The sequence below is a fragment of the Pseudorasbora parva genome, chromosome 22 (genome assembly GCF_024679245.1).
Source record: "Pseudorasbora parva isolate DD20220531a chromosome 22, ASM2467924v1, whole genome shotgun sequence".
NCBI lineage: Eukaryota > Metazoa > Chordata > Actinopteri > Cypriniformes > Gobionidae > Pseudorasbora > Pseudorasbora parva.
The window spans coordinates 5338528-5356147 of NC_090193.1; the positions used below are offsets into that span (position 1 = coordinate 5338528).

At 44.1% G+C, this 17620-nt stretch overlaps 1 protein-coding gene across 2 annotated transcripts in view; it reads right to left on the bottom strand.

The window, feature by feature from the left end:
- The window catches only part of cpne5b (copine Vb), a 244805-nt gene that overhangs the window by 47268 nt on the left and 179917 nt on the right, over positions 1-17620 (bottom strand). For both annotated transcript variants that reach the window (XM_067432338.1, XM_067432337.1), the window contains 2 exons: positions 14401-14454; positions 5542-5603 (listed from right to left, as the gene is read on the bottom strand). In XM_067432338.1, coding sequence (XP_067288439.1) covers positions 5542-5603; positions 14401-14454 — 116 coding nt within the window. The remainder of the gene's footprint in view (positions 1-5541; positions 5604-14400; positions 14455-17620) is intronic.

The following is a 17620-nucleotide window of genomic DNA, read 5'->3' on the forward strand; positions in this document are numbered from 1 at the left end:
GCAATTGCTAGAGCAGGGATGACCTCACCAGGAGGAGATGAGAAAGATGGAAAGAAGCATTTGTAGTCCCAATTAAGAAACCAGGAAAGGATCCTACTAAACCTACTAGTTATAGACCAATTGCTTTAACATCTCATGTGGGTAAAGTTATGGAACGTATGATAACAGACAGATTGGTCTATTTTTTTGGAGAAGAGGGGATTAATTACGTCATTTCAAAGTGGATTCAGGAAGGGCAGAGGTACAATGGATCCAGTGCTATGTCTAGAAGATGAAATAAGGAAATCCCAGGTTAACAGGGAAACAGGGGTCACAGTCTTCCTAGATGTTGAAAAAGCGTGATATGATGTGGAAAGAGGGATTGTTGATTCAATTAGATATTTTGGGAATAGGAGGTAGGGCCTTTAACTGGGTGTAGGATTTTTTTGTATGGACGTTCTATTCGGGTGAAAATTGGAAAAGAAATATCAGGTAGATATATTGTAGAAAATGGGACCCCTCAGAGCAGTGTTATTATTCCTTTGCTTTTCACCATCATGATAAATTATGTATTTTCTGCGGTAGGGCCTGGGATAGGAAGATCGTTGTTTGCAGATGATGGGGCTTTGTGGAAAAGAGGAGAGAATATTAAGTATACAGTAAGTAAGGTCCAGGAAGCAAAAGGATTGGTAGAACGTTGGTCGATGAGATGGGGTTTTAGATTTTCAAAAGAAAAAACTCAAGTGGTTTTCTTTTCAAGGAAAAATTAGGCAGAAAAGGTTAATCTTAAATTATATGGGCATGTACTGGAGTCATTTAAGTTTTTGGGAATGGTTTTTGATGCTAGGTTAACATGGGCAGGTAGCATAGAGAAAATTATAGTAAAGTGTAAAAAAGGCATTAGATGTAATGAGATGACTGACAGGTGAGGATTGGGGGGGCAGCAGGCAATCACTGAAGGAGATATATGTTGCACTGATTAAATCTGTTATTGATTATGGGTGTATAGCATATAGAGATGCAGCAAGAACTACACTGGCCAAGTTAGACGTTTTACAAACACAAGCACTTAGAGTATGTAGTGGGGCTTTTCGGACGACATCTGTAGTAGCGTTACAGGTAGAGATGGGGGAGATGCCTCTACAATTAAGGAGGGAACAGCTGGCAGCTAACTATTGGGCAAACTTACAAGGCCATGGTAGGTCTCACCCCTCAAGTAGATCTCATTCCTTCAAAATTTGTGTAGCTGTTTTCTTTGTTAGAGAGACAGAGGATCAGTTATAGTATAGTGTCCACTATTCTAGGGTGTTAGGACCCACACAGACCACAGGGTGAGCGCCCCCCTGCTGGCCTCACTAACACCTCTACCAGCAGAAACCTAGTTTTCTCAGGAGGTCTTCCATCCAGGTACTGATCAGGCTCAACCCTGCTTAGCTTCAGTGGGAAACCAGTCTTAGGCTACAGGGTGATATGGCGGCTGGACAAGATGATTGCTGCCAAGACCGGCAACATGACAAATCTGACAAAGCACTTGACAGTGCACAGAATAAACTTGAGAGCATAAAGTTGATCCGTCCGCCATGGACTCCTGAGGCTCCTGATCCGCCATGGATTTCTGAGGCTCCTGATCCGCCATGGACTCCTGAGGCTCCTGATCCGCCATGGATTCCTGAGGCTCCTGATCCGCCATGGACTCCTGAGGCTCCTGATCCACCATGTACTCCCGAGGCTCCTGATCCGCCATGGATTCCCGAGGCTCCTGATCCGCCATGGACTTCCACGGCTCCTGATCCGCAATGGATTCCTGAGGCTCCTGATCCGCCATGGATTCCTGAGGCTCCTGATCTGCCATGGATTCCTGAGGCGCCTGATCCGCCATGGATTCCTGAGGCGCCTGATCCGCCATGGATTCCTGAAGCGCCTCATCCGCCATGGACTCCTGAGGCTCCTGATCCGCCATGGACTCCCACGGCTCCTGATCTGCCATGGATTCCTGAAGCGCCTGATCCGCCATGGATTCCTGAGGCTCCTGATCCGCCATGGACTCCCACGGCTCCTGATCCACCATGGACTCCCACGGCTCCTGATCCACCATGGATTCCTGAGGCTCCTGATCCGCCATGGACTCTTGAGGCTCCTGATCCGCCATGGACTCCTGAGGCTCCTGATCCGCCATGGACTCCTGAGGCTCCTGATCCGCCATTGACTCTCACGACTCCTGATCGGCAATGGACTCCCACGGCTCCTGATCCGCCATGGACTCCCATGGCTCCTGATCCGCCATGGACTCCCGTAACATCAGCATTGTCAGCATAATCTTTGCAGCAAAAACCAACTCAGAAAACACTAGTTTATTGATAAACAATTACATTCATAATCATTCAGGAACCGGTATCAAAGTCAAGGTATTGGTATCGATATCTCAAAAATGTTAACGATACCCAGCCCTTATTGGTGGTAAACACGATACATACAGTACAACAAACACTAAAAATAAAACATTGTCAGACCCATGTCAATTGTTTTGAATAAAACTGAACACACTTTTAGTGCCCCTCACTGGTAGCCTAGAAATCTAGACGCACCCTAGCGGCAGCAAATTTAATCTGTGTGGTCTAGGAACTCTCAATACCCTTCTGAGCTGCATTCCTCTCAATCTGGACGGGCCAATCACGTCGTGTATAGAGTCGGCGGGTGGGGCCATCATGACGACGGCCAAGTTGCGTTTGCGTGCTTCTAGTAAACACAGAAACTGGCGAACGGCGGCGGTCTTTCGAATCAGCTTTGACTGCGATTCTGGAAGACTTGGAGTTAAGCTTTTCTCTGAGAAAAGAACGAAGAATGACACTGAAGTCATTCTTAAAAAGGGAAGATGTGTTTAGCCGACCGGATACGGTGAATGTTTAATCTATCAACAAGCACTGTTTCACCTTCGTTGCTCTGATTGGTGTAGAGCTATCCAATCGCGTGCAGAGGGAGTTTGAAAGACAACCGTTTATCCCGCCCCTCAGATTGAGCTGTCAATGGTGAGTTTCCAGACCAAACATCTTGATGTGGGTCTGGCTTGTCAGGCTACCTCACTGGACATTTCAATTTGAAAGTGTCATGCAGAAATTATGCCACAGACACATGCGGTTGAAATTATCACAAAAAAATACAGGAGTAGTTAATAGGTACATTTATAAACAATGTGAGGACTAAGTTTGTTCTAATAACAACAAAATATTGATATAGGAACACATGCCTGCACAAAACAGCACAAAACCATGGTTAATGTGTATATTAGCCGTTACACATTTGCTGTATGTAACAAGCAGCAGTAATGCTAACACTGGTCTTTTGCTAAAACACTTTGCTCAAGGTTGAGAAAGTGTAAGTTTTCGGGTGTAAACATAAGCTAGTGCTTAGAATAACCCATCACAATTTCAAATATATTTACCACACAATCTCCAAGGTCGAGAGGCATATCTCAGATATAAATCTGATTTTGATGGAATGTGTGGCGTTCAGGCAAACGGCCTTGAAGGGCTTCAAGCAGATTGATGCAAAGAGATGACCCTGTCCTTTTTGTAAAACACAAGATAGTTGAAGAGAACAGCCAATCACTAGCTACTCCAGTGTAGTGATCACTGCCGTGCCCAGATCAAGCTCTTACATTCAAACGAACCTTAAGATGCACAGCAAAAACACTTTAACCTTGTTTAAGAGGGTCCTGTTAAGCCCCTGTGATCTTTGGATCTTGATAAATTTTCATGCTGAATTTAAAGCATTAAATTATCATGAATGTAAATTGGTGGTTGACACATATGATCCTAGAATTTTTTTTGTTTTTTTTTGTTGTTTTTTTTTAAACATCAAAAACTTACACAGCATGAATGTAGGGTTTATTTTATTTTTAAATTGTGTGTATAATTAAAAATAATCAAATAATATAAAAATATTTATATAATAGGTCGACTCAAATTGTGTATTTATTGTGGTCATCAAATATATATTTTTAAAATAATGATTGTGGCTTAATTGTGTGTGTGTGTGTGTGTGTGTGTGTGTGTGTGTGTGTCTGTGTGTTGTCAATCGATTAAAAAAAACAAATTACATTTCTTCTGTAATTAATTGTGATTATTCGCAATTAAAAACATCTAAGTTTTTAATATTTTTATATTGTAATATCGCAGTTACTCTCCAAATTAATGTAGAAACAACTTAAAAACAATATTTTTTAATATTTTAACTTTTTATGAATGAAGGCCAGTATCACTTATACTAATGCTACAACTGATGTCTCTGACATAGATTTTTTTTTTACATTAATGATAGATATTAAACATTGCAGTATAATTGAAATTTATATGAATTTTAACATTTATTAGGTGTGAAATAAAAATCAACTTTTAATTTAAGTTAACTCACATAAACCTATTATAATAAATGTCATAACAGGTAGGAAATATACAGAAATTGGATTAAGTCTGCACTCTATAAATAAATCCGTATTAAAGCTATAATTTTCTTTGTTACATCTGATTATCATGACAGACAACATTAGTGGCTGGTATGACAGCCGAACGTGACGCAGATCTGACGCTTTGTCATGCGCATTTCATTTCCCCACAGCTCCTTAAGTTAATTTTAGACATTATTTAACTCATTTAAGACTGCTTTTATGAGAATACTCGACAAAATGGGCATTTTGACATAATTCTCTGTATTTTTGTTTGCTCAAATGCAAAAGAAAACTTTTCGCGCTTGAATAGTTTAAAAGCATTTGCATGAATGAGAGTGTAATAATGTAATGCTAGCCCAAGGATGACAGAAAAAAATGAATGCTGTGTTTAATTAATTAAATTAAAATATTTGTATCGCGTTAAACAAAAAAAAAGTATAGTAGCTCGTCTGTTTGATCGGACCACACGGGCCAGCCTTCGCTCTCCTCGTGCATCAATGAGCCTCGGCCGCCCATGACCCTGTGGCCGGTTCTCCACTGTTCCTTCCTTGGAGCACTTTTGATAGATCCTGACCACTGCAGACCGGGAACAGCCCACAAGAGCTGCAGTTTTGGAGATGCTCTGACCCAGTCGTCTAGCCATCACAATTTGACCCATGTCAAACTCGCTCAAATCACTACGCTTGCCCTTATTACCTGGTTCTAGCATCAACTTTGAGGACAAAATGTTCACAAACGCTGCCTAATATATCCCACTCACTAACAGGTGCTGTGATGAAAAGATAATCAGTGTTATTCACTTCACCAGTCAGTGGTCATAATGTTATGCCTGATTTGTATCTAGATACACAAATGAATACATGTTGTTAATTAAAACCATTTAATTAGTTTTTGGTTATTTAAAATTCAATATAATTTTTTTATAAAATCCTCAAAATATTAATAAACACTATAATGGAATATAAATAATACTAAAATAAAAGGTCATTGTAACTGCAAGAAATCTATTAATGTGTGATTGGAAATACAGAAGTCATGTGACCCACCCTGTGATTGTCAGAACATCATATTCAGTAATACGTGTGATTCACAGCAAGAACGCTCGTCTCTCTACTCACCCTCCTTTGATGTAATCAAGGAAAGTCGACTCTGACTCCACGGAGAACGACAGCAGTGTCACCTGCATCAAAAACAGATCAAAACAGACAAATGAATCTACAACAAAACACAAACATGCAGATGCCACATCAAGACATTCTGTCATGTCAGAAGAAACTGTCCTAATACACCATGTTTCCGATGGTGTGAACGAGGCATTGAATGAATCCGGGCGAAGTGTCTGACCCTCGGGGAGACGCCGTTCTCAGGCTGATCTCATAATATAGAGCAATAAGGCGGCTCTGCCACAGCCATCAATCAAAGCATGATGCTCATATCATATTATCTCTGCTGTGCTACAAATTCCTGCTTTCATATTCACTTCCATTATCTCTATCCACCCACACTTCCTCTCTCTTACACACACACACACACACACACACACACACACACACACACACACACACACACACACACACACACACACACATGTCACCTAGTGACCAACGTTAAATAAAATAAATCAGGTCCCAGCCAGAGAAACAAAACAGACAGTCAATGTGTGGGTACAACAAATAGTCTTTATTGGGACAGCAAGCACTACTAGAAACCGTGTTACTTAAAGGAAAAAAAGTCAACTACAATGATGTCTCTGAAGCTGTTTGGGAAGAGGTTAAAGTTCGGTGACTTTGCAGCAGGTCGCTCCAACGATCCTCCCTCCAACAGAAGTCAAGCAGACACGTCCAGAAGATCACGGCAGTCGTCCGACCCACAGGAGAAAGTTATGGCACTCAGCAACAAACCGCAAATGCTGTGGGAGATCCCGGTGTCACCGAGACAGTCTTCACAGCAACACTGGGCCCAGGAGCCCAAGATGGATAATCCAGAGGCTAGAAGAGAGCACCAAGAATGACCACTAACGTCACAGATAGCAGGTCACACTTACACTGTAGTACGATAAAATATAATTACGGCCCTTCAGGCAGCATTAGAGAGCGTTGAGGAAGGTTCGAGGGTTAGAGAGCGTTGAGGGAGGATCGAGGATAGCCACAGTCTTCGGGACAATGCCAGCCACTGGAACCATCAGATAGGTATTGCTGAGGCTAAAAACAAGTGATCATCATGAACACCAACACCACAGAAAATGGACCCCCATTCACAATATGTGGTAATAAAATATAATTACGGCCCTTTAGGCAACATTAGAGAGCGTTGAGAAAGGTTTGAGGCTTTAGAGAGCGTTGTGGGAATCCAGCTGCAGTATACCGGTGGTCAACCAAAGATGCCTGGGAACTTGGGCTTCATGTGCAGAGCAAGAAAGTGCACTCAACACAAAATGGCAGCAGATCAGCAGTCACCAGTCCCCCTCTGTTCTAGAGAACCAGTTTTTATCTCGTTCAAACTAAGCATGGCCGGCTGTTAGACAATTAGTCGCTAATTGCAATTATCAGCAGCCAATGCGGATGCAACAATAAAGTTACTCAGTCACAGGAAGTGTCATCCAAATATGGGCAGGAAGGTGGAGCATGGTGGCAAGTACTTATGAATTAATTACGTTGCATTAGCAGGGGAGGAAGCACAGTCCAAATATGGGCATAGTAATAAAACAGGAAATAGGTTGCCAGGTTTGTCCATGAATAAATGTCTAAAAAGGGCCAAGCAGGGCAAATTAAGACATAAAACCCACTACAAATTTGATGCACAGTACATAACCACTACAATTCAGAGTGCCAATATATTAATGCACACAGTAAACACCATCACACAACACTGCACACAATAAGGCCCAAATGTCTCTGATTAAAAACAAACAAAAATACTGAGTCAACCTATGACATTTCCCCCCCACTTTTCTAATGGTCGTCCCGACATTATCTATATGTGCCCATACCTGGTTGGGGGCTGCCCCCTGGTGGATCTTTGTGACCGCCTTACTGCCCCACTTGTTGGACTCACAGGGAGGCTTGGCAGACAGGGCACGGTTTCAGGTGATATTATTCGCTCCGATTCACCCATCAGTTCTTCGTTCAGCAGGCTTGGGTTCTGTCGTGTTGGGTCTACTCCACTAGCTGCAGTCAGCAGATCTCTCTCTGTATTTGGTATAACTGAAGTGGTGGTGGTGGGCATACGGCCAGTAAGCTGTTGCTGATGGATGAGTGGAGTGACCATGATCGGATACCAGGACATGCCCTGTGGTCGGCTTGTAGATGGTTCCTCTTCTGAGGGCTCCTCTCTTGGCATGTTAACGGGGCAACAGCGCAGGTTATTGCGGTGAATGGTCTTAGGGGGGCCTTCATGACCTTCTGGGTGAATTACATAGACCGGTCGATCGGCTCGAGGTCGGGCTACCACCACCCAAACATCCGGACCCCAACGCGGTGCCAGCTTGCCCTTTGCACGCCTGCGGAAATTCCTTAGGAGGACTCGTTCCCCTGGCAGAAGTGTATCCACTTTAGCCCGGCGGTTATACCTTTGCTGGTCCTTTTGTTGCTGCCTCTCGGCATTTGCCTTCACCACGTTGTAGGCTTGTGTCAGAGTTCTGTAGTGGTGCTTCACCCAATCCGACAAAGAATATCTTGGTATGGCAGGGGATGAGGATACGACCCAGTCTACTGGGAGGCGTGCATGTCGACCGAAAACAACAAAATGAGGGGTCATACCAGTGGAGCCATGGGTGGAATTATTATAAGCCTGCAGTAATGCAGGGAGACTCTGTGGCCAGTGGTTCTGATCGGCTTCCGAAAGAGAACTAAGGAGAGACAGCAAAGTTTGATTAAATCTCTCGCATGCACCATTACCTTGAGGATGGTAAGGGGTGGTTCGGGACTGTTTACATCCATACAACTGGCACAATTGTTCCATTACAGCTGACTGAAAGGCCCCCCCACGGTCAGAGAGGATCCTTTCTGGGCACCCCACCACCTGGATCACGGCACTGTACAGGGCTTTGGCAGTAGTGGTTGCAGACTGGTCCTTGGTGGGTACTGCGAAGGCATACTTAGAGAAGAGGTCAGTCATGACTAAGATATACGGGAAAGGGTCCCCGGGTCTTCCCAGAGACAGATAGTCTATTCCCAATACCTCAAAGGGGTAGGATGTAGAAATAGGCGCCAGGGGAGCTCTTACCTCAGGTCCAGGCTTCTGCCGGAGACAACGAGGACAGGCCGCCGTCCAAGTCTCCACGCTCTTCAGCATGCTGGGCCAATAGAACCGTCTCCTCAGAACTGACCAGACCTTCTCTGCTCCCTGATGGCCCAAGTTCTCATGATATTGTTGCCATAGCCCTCGTGCTTCCTGCTCCGGGATCAACACTTGCCAGTATACCTCACCAGTCCTTGGGTCTGTGCATCGGCGTTGCATTTGATTGCCACGGATTACAATACGTTCCCACTCACGCAGGAGTCGCCTTACATATTGGGGAGCCCCTCTTTGTTCATGAGGTGGTGGAAGTTTGTTTACAGATTTCCAGGTCCAGAGGAGCTGTAGCCCTGGGTCCTGAAATTGGCAATTATACCACCGGTCCAGAGTCTGGTGAATGTCCTCCACAGGATGGACCACATCAGCTGGTTCAGTCACCACCCTTACCGCAGCTTCGACGCACTCGCCTGGCAACCTGGAGAGGGCATCAGCATTTTTATTAGTACTACCAGGGCGAAACTTGATGGTATACTGATAGTTGGCCAGCTGGTTCACCCAACGTTGTTCCACGGCTCCCAGGTTGGCAGTGGCTAAGTTTACCAGTGGACTATTGTCTGTAAAAACATCAATGGTGGCCCCCCACAGATAATCCTTAAATTTCTCGGTAATGGCCCATTTCAGAGCCAAAAGTTCAAGTTTAAATGAGCTGTAATTTTGGTCATTTCTTTCTGAGAGGTGCAGACTCCGACTGGCAAAAGCTATGACTCTTTCTTGTCCATCCTGCTCTTGGGCAAGTACTGCTCCCAAGCCCTCCAGGCTGGCATCAGTAAACAGTCTAAAAGGCAGAGAGAAGTCAGCGTATGCAAGGACTGGGGCACATACCAAGGCTTTTTTGAGTCTGTCAAATGAATCCTGGCAAGTTTCGGTCCAATTCACCTGAATTTTTCCTTGTTGAGCAGTGGCCGTTCCCTTCAGCAAGGCATGAAGAGGGGCAGCAAGTCGGGAAAAGCCATGAATAAATCTTCTATAATATCCTGCAAAGCCCAGAAAGGAACGCACCTGTTTGATAGTTTGTGGGACAGGCCATTTCTCCACCACAACGGTCTTCTGAGGATCAGTCGACACTCCTTGGTTACTGATGACGTGGCCCAGGTAGGTTACCTGTTGCTGAAACAACTTGCACTTCTTTGGTTGTAACTTCAGACCATGATCATACAGCTTCTGAAACACCTGTTCCAAATGGTGAAGGTGGCTGTCAAAATCAGGGGAAAACACGACCACATCATCCAAATAAATTAACAAAAAGTCATGCACCATGGACCCCAAGCACCGCTGCATGAGCCTCTGGAAGGTTGCTGGTGCGTTGCACAAGCCAAAAGGCATACGGTCAAACTCATAGAGACCCGTTGGAGTAGTGAATGCGGTCTTCTGGCGGTCTCGGGGGTCTATTTCAACTTGCCAGTATCCACTAGCAAGGTCAAGTGTGGAATACCATTGGGCCCTCTTCAGTCCTGTAAGGGACTCTTCGATGCGAGGTAGTGGATATGCATCCTTGTGAGTAACTGCATTAAGCTTACGATAGTCCACACAGAACCTCCAACTGCCGTCTTTCTTTTTAACCAGGACTACCGGTGCTGCCCATGGACTGGAGCTTTCACGAACCACCCCACTATCTAGCATGCCTTGTAGAAGGGTCCTAAGTTCTGGATAAAGGGTCGGGGGGACAGGACGGTATCGCTCTCGACAAGGCGGAGCAGCACCCGTGGGTATCTGATGCTGTACTGCACTGGTTCTGCCAAAATCATCATCATGCAAGGCGAACACGCTGTTCCACTTCTTTAAGAGCTGCAGAATGCGTTGGTGTTGATCTGGGTTCAGGCCATCTCCCTCAATAGCAAAGATAGGGTCTGTAAGAGTAGAGAGTTCAGAAATGTTAGTCACAGCTCGAATTGCCACTTCCACAACTCCAGAGGAGTCGGGCTGGACCACTAACTCCCGTCCCATTTGGACATCACACTCGTCCGTCTGCGTCACCTTAGCCAATGGTCGGCGCAGTGGGACCTCGACTGGATAAGGATTTGGGTTACACATCCTCATTGGCAGCTTACCTCCGCTTACCACCACTAACGACCGTGCTACATACCACTCCCCATCTTGGTCCTCTAGGGGTTCTATTAATGCATTGTGAACTGCCTTGGGGGCTCCATCCTGAAGTTGAGCCCATACCACCATCTCAGACTCAGGGGGGATAACCACTGGTGGCTGCCGAGGCAGTAGAGCAACCCCGTGAAAGGGAATGGCGTGCCCTTCAGCCGTCACCCTCTGGCAGACAGAGAAAGCTTGTTCCCAAACTTGACCTGCTACAGGTGACACAAGAGACTTGAAAGCTGACAACCCAGGGTGTTTACCCTTGGCCAATTCATCCCAACAGTGTGCAATTACATTCATTCCCAGAATGGCATGGTCTGCTCCCATGCACCCATCTTCAACCACCACCATTCCCTTCTGTGGAACCTGGACACCCCCGACAGCAAAATCAACAACTGCATAGCCAACATACGGAATCTGTAATCCATTAACTGCTCGTAAGGTTAACCAGGGAGAGTCGTGGGCACAATTCATGTCAATATCTCCAAAATGTCTTGCAAAAAAGGCTTTACTCACCAGAGTGACTTGGGAGCCGGTATCAAGGACACAAGGAATAATTTTTCCATTAGCCTCCACCTCAACACGTGGACATTCTCCAACAAGCTGGGACTTGGTGGTCACTCCAGCAGAATGAGCGACTGTCCCTGCCACACGCCCCTTGGTGGCAGGGGGCGCTAAAAACCCGAAGTTGACCTGCGACGAGCTGGACAATACCTCTGGATGTGCCCCACTCCTCCACAGTCCCTGCATATAGGCCTCCCCTCAGCATCCCATTGGAAGGACCCCCTGCCTGGTGGTGTCTGTTGAGGTCTTGGTCGTAACGTTGTACCACTATACAATCGGGGGGTGACGGCAGGCAAAGGTGGGACAGTGGACTGACCGGCCATTAGGGGGGTAGGTGATATCTGTTTGCGAAGTTCCTCAACAATGGAGGCACTCAAACCCTTTAATTGCTCTGCCACTTCTTTGCGAAATTCTGCCTGGAGTTCGCTTTTCAGTTGACTCAGGTCAGGTGTATCGCATTTTGGGGTGTTGACTGGTGAAGCCACTGCTGTAGGTGTTGCGGCCCATCTGACCCAGGCATGGTCTTCTCCATGTTGCTGCTCATGCTGGAGAGCCACAGCCTCAGTGCAGACGGCAGCAAATGTCAACTGGGGATTGCGGCGCACTTGTCGATGAATCTCTTGCTGGATTGGGCCTGGTCTTAAATTCAAGGTGAACTGATCTAACAGGTACTCACCCTCTTCTTCTTGGGTTGGCCCACGTCCCTGCCAGTCGAAGTAGAGTTCCCGTAATTTCAATATAAAGGATTCTACTCCCTCATCCTGACCTTGCCGGCAGCTGAAGAACCTGGACCGTCGCTGGGCTCGACTTCCTCCATCACCATACTTCTTCTGTAGGGTGTCCAGTAGTGCTTTAGTGTCGGCCGTCTCCTCTGCCTTAAATAACCGTGCCTGGCGCCTTGCCTCCCCATCTAGTGCTGCCAATAGAAAATCCACCCCTTGTTGTGTTGTTAACCCCTGGGCCCTCAGCATAGCTTCTACCTGAGATCTCCATGAGTTAAATGTTCCCCTCTCCCCACTAAAACGGGGTATCCATGGCCCCCCCATAAACCATGGTACCAATAAATGGGCTGTTCCCTGACTACTTCCACTAGCCACATTCTCTTCTGCCTCTCGGTTAGCTACGCTACCAGGAGGGTCAGACATGGCTGTTGTGTTTCGCTGCTGGGACCCTGCCGAACTACGCCAGAATAAGACTGTCACCTAGTGACCAACGTTAAATAAAATAAATCAGGTCCCAGCCAGAGAAACAAAACAGACAGTCAATGTGTGGGTACAACAAATAGTCTTTATTGGGACAGCAAGCACTACTAGAAACCGTGTTACTTAAAGGAAAAAAAGTCAACTACAATGATGTCTCTGAAGCTGTTTGGGAAGAGGTTAAAGTTCGGTGACTTTGCAGCAGGTCGCTCCAACGATCCTCCCTCCAACAGAAGTCAAGCAGACACGTCCAGAAGATCACGGCAGTCGTCCGACCCACAGGAGAAAGTTATGGCACTCAGCAACAAACCGCAAATGCTGTGGGAGATCCCGGTGTCACCGAGACAGTCTTCACAGCAACACTGGGCCCAGGAGCCCAAGATGGATAATCCAGAGGCTAGAAGAGAGCACCAAGAATGACCACTAACGTCACAGATAGCAGGTCACACTTACACTGTAGTACGATAAAATATAATTACGGCCCTTCAGGCAGCATTAGAGAGCGTTGAGGAAGGTTCGAGGGTTAGAGAGCGTTGAGGGAGGATCGAGGATAGCCACAGTCTTCGGGACAATGCCAGCCACTGGAACCATCAGATAGGTATTGCTGAGGCTAAAAACAAGTGATCATCATGAACACCAACACCACAGAAAATGGACCCCCATTCACAATATGTGGTAATAAAATATAATTACGGCCCTTTAGGCAACATTAGAGAGCGTTGAGAAAGGTTTGAGGCTTTAGAGAGCGTTGTGGGAATCCAGCTGCAGTATACCGGTGGTCAACCAAAGATGCCTGGGAACTTGGGCTTCATGTGCAGAGCAAGAAAGTGCACTCAACACAAAATGGCAGCAGATCAGCAGTCACCAGTCCCCCTCTGTTCTAGAGAACCAGTTTTTATCTCGTTCAAACTAAGCATGGCCGGCTGTTAGACAATTAGTCGCTAATTGCAATTATCAGCAGCCAATGCGGATGCAACAATAAAGTTACTCAGTCACAGGAAGTGTCATCCAAATATGGGCAGGAAGGTGGAGCATGGTGGCAAGTACTTATGAATTAATTACGTTGCATTAGCAGGGGAGGAAGCACAGTCCAAATATGGGCATAGTAATAAAACAGGAAATAGGTTGCCAGGTTTGTCCATGAATAAATGTCTAAAAAGGGCCAAGCAGGGCAAATTAAGACATAAAACCCACTACAAATTTGATGCACAGTACATAACCACTACAATTCAGAGTGCCAATATATTAATGCACACAGTAAACACCATCACACAACACTGCACACAATAAGGCCCAAATGTCTCTGATTAAAAACAAACAAAAATACTGAGTCAACCTATGACACACACACACACACACACACACACACACACACACACACACACACACACACACACACACACACACACACACACACACACACACACACACACACACACACACACACACACACACACACACACACACACACATATTTACAGTGGCATGACATTTGGTTTAATGCGTACGTCTTGGCTGGGCTATTTTCCCCATTTAAACATCAACCTCCACTATATGTTGATGACAATGAGCCACACGCACAAGAGCTTAAACACCAAAGACCCGTCAAAAGGAAAACAAAGCAAAGCTCTCTCGTTTTTTGCTCGTCTTAATTAGCACGGGTTTAAAAAGGGAAGACATTTGAAAGCTACTGTGCATGTCTTAGCTTTCCCCATCACACAACCGTTGTAATTAAAGGCTCTTTATTTACGTGCATACATGCATGTGCAAGGACACGCTCACATTGGAGAAACTTGTTTAGAAAGCTAATCTCTGAAAGCCACCACTCACCGTGCCCGAATTGACATATTTCTTCTTCTTCATCTTCTTCTTTGGATTCACCACCTAAGAGCCATTAGAAAAGAAATCAGAAATCAAAATAGGCTCATACAGATGAGATTCAGAAGATGTGGAAAACACAGTTAAACTACAATAAATTGACAAAAATGTGTGGAATCTTACGTAACTTTTAAAAAAAAGTTGAAAATGGCTTATTTTGATAAGTTAAAGCTTATGTTTTCATAACTAATTGATCTTATATATATATATATATATATATATATATATATATATATATATATATTTTTTTTACAGTTGTTTTGGATTCCACTGACAAAAATAAAGATTTAAGAAGATTTTTTTTTTTTTCACAGACTAAAGAACGTCATACAGGTTTGGAATTACATGAGGGTGAATAAATGACAGAATTTTTTTTTTTGGGTGAGCTACTGTAACTTTTTAAGAAGAAATGGAGCAATCAAAGTAAAAACATTCAAGGGTTAGTTCACCACAAAAATGTAAATTCTGTCATTAATTCCTCACCCTCACGACGTCTCAACCTTTAAGACCTTCATTCATTTTCAGAACACAGATGAAGATATTTTTGAAATCTGAGAGTTTTCTGAACCATCATCATCTGACAGCAACGTCATTGCAACTTGTTAAAATAGTCCATGTGACTCCAGTGGCTCGACCTTAATGTTATGACACAACGAGAACGAGAAACCCCCCCCAGAACACTGACTTTAAAAAAGAAAAAAAACTTCTGTGTCAGGCTCTTACGCTATTCACGTAGTAAACACACTGCAGTGCTTCTGGTTTCTACGTCAGAACGGCGGCTCATTCTTGGCCGATGCTGTTCATGTGAGCACCATGACGCATGTGTGTGATGTTGAGCCGGCCAATAATGAGCCGCCAGAGTTTTGAAAAATGCTATAAAAGTGGGCACAGTGGCGCCGTGGAGGGGGCGAGGGCAGACTGACAGCACATCAACGGCTTCTGATTCAGATTATTTTATTTTGCTTATTAAAAGCATCAAAGCTTCCCACAAATACATGCTGCAATTTACCATGAATTTACACACAACACGATATACACATGGATTTATGTTACACAAATACATATATCCAGGGTTCTACATTAACACTTAATTTTGGCGGGTGTTAATAAAAACTTAATAGCCAGTTTGGCCGGTGATGCATGAAGCATTACATGCGTGATACATAAAGGCTCTTATCGCGGTCATTTATCCCCCTGGCAGCACTTTCTACGTTTCCCATGAACACGGTGCCGTCATGCTACGCGATGGCGTTTCATACGCCCATTGGCTGCGGGCAGTTTGCAGTGAAACCAGCGTGAGAACGAATGCTCCCTCCACCATAAAACACAAGGAAAAGAAGAACGAACGGAGCCAGACCAGGGAGCATAGACTGAAAGAGGAGGGAGTTAGCTAGTAAAGTAAAAAGTTAAGATTAAACTAAAGGTGGCTGGTTTTCTACTGAAAACCAGTAAAAAAGTATATACTTTTTTTTAATCAATTTATTACCTACTGTCAGCCTCTGTGGGCTTTGTGTTTTTCATGCCAGAAATATTAATAAAATGATCAAATGCATTCACTGACACTCGTAATTTCTCTCATTTTCACCGGAAAAAATTTGTCTAGTGGAAATTCGGATTGCCACATTGGCTGGTGGTCAAGAAAGTGAATTTAGACCCTGTTTATATCCTGGACAGCTTTAATTCATTGCACAATTAAATGCACAGCATTTGCAATTTGTTCTCTGCATCTAAAATATAAACACACTGTTGCATAACTTTGATAACTTTTGAGGCTTATTTATATGCTGTCAGTTAAATGGCCGTAAAGAGCGGTTACACTAACAGTGTGGATGAATCGCATTTGTGTGAAGAGAACGTAGGCAACACAGAAACTCATACAAAGTGGAAAAAAACACTTGTTTTTGATCCATTAATGTGTCTCTCACTTACTGTATGCAATCTCACTGTTTGAAGCGCCAGTCAGAGGAAAATGCTAATCAACGTGTGCTGTCATGAATTAAGTAACGCATCTTCTCATTGGATAAAGACATGCAGTCTCATGAATAATTATGAGACACCGATGAGTCATTGCCGTACTAGTACAAGAAAACGTCACAACTAGGGATGCACCGAAATAACAATTCTTGGCAGAAACCGATAATCGAAAAAGAGGAAACCAAGGCCGATGCCAATTTTTAATACCATTGCATTTATGGCTATGACTGTAAACTAAAAATCAAGGCATTGCAATTGCATAAATTAATATTAAAGTTTCAAATAATACATCAATTACAAATTTTGGAACAATGCACAGTATAAAATAAAATTCAAACTTAAATGTTTAACTTGACCTCACTCATGTGTACATTAAATAATAATGTACAGGACTAGCCTGAAGAAAGGTACAGAAACTGAATAAAGTAATCAAATGTAAAATAACTGCATATTTAACTGTTTAAATGAAAGATTAATGCTTATTAAACTTACAAAAGCTTTTCAATCAAGAGCAGTGGGGATATGTCCTATCTTTTGTTTGACATTAAACAGACAGCAGTAAAGGCTACTGCCCCTTTAAGAGCTAATGCAGGGATATGCGTCGTCTTTCTCGACTGTATAAAGTTCACTTATGGCATATACAGACTATATGTCTGCTTTGTCCATATAAGCGCAAGACTTGAAAGAGAACTCAATATTTGCGTGCGCTTTGGGACGAGACAAATTTTCTCACAGCACGCGCAAGTTCTCATTTGCGTCTCTTGGCTCTACACGCGGGTGCTGATGGAGAAAACGACTGGTCATATTCGGACATACGGCAGCACTCGCATGCACTGAACAGTTTAAAAAGAGAGATCGTTTTGCCCGTTTGTCTTTTATTATCACTGTTGTTGTAGTGTATCACCGAGGAGCCAGCACGTGTATCCATCGACAGAAACATACATAAAGCATTATTTTCAAGTTACAACCCATATTATAGATCGCGTCATCAGATGTGAGATGAACCGCATACGTTCACACCGCAGACATGTTGCTTTAGACAATTTAATCCAGGAAGTCGAAAATAGAGCAAAAAGTTAAATTAACTTGTTTTCTCTCACATTCAAACTGAACAGATGGTAACATTATCTTCCATGATGTGCAAAAATATCAAAACACAAAACTCTTAGAGTTTCATGACCCTTTAAGGTTGACCCAC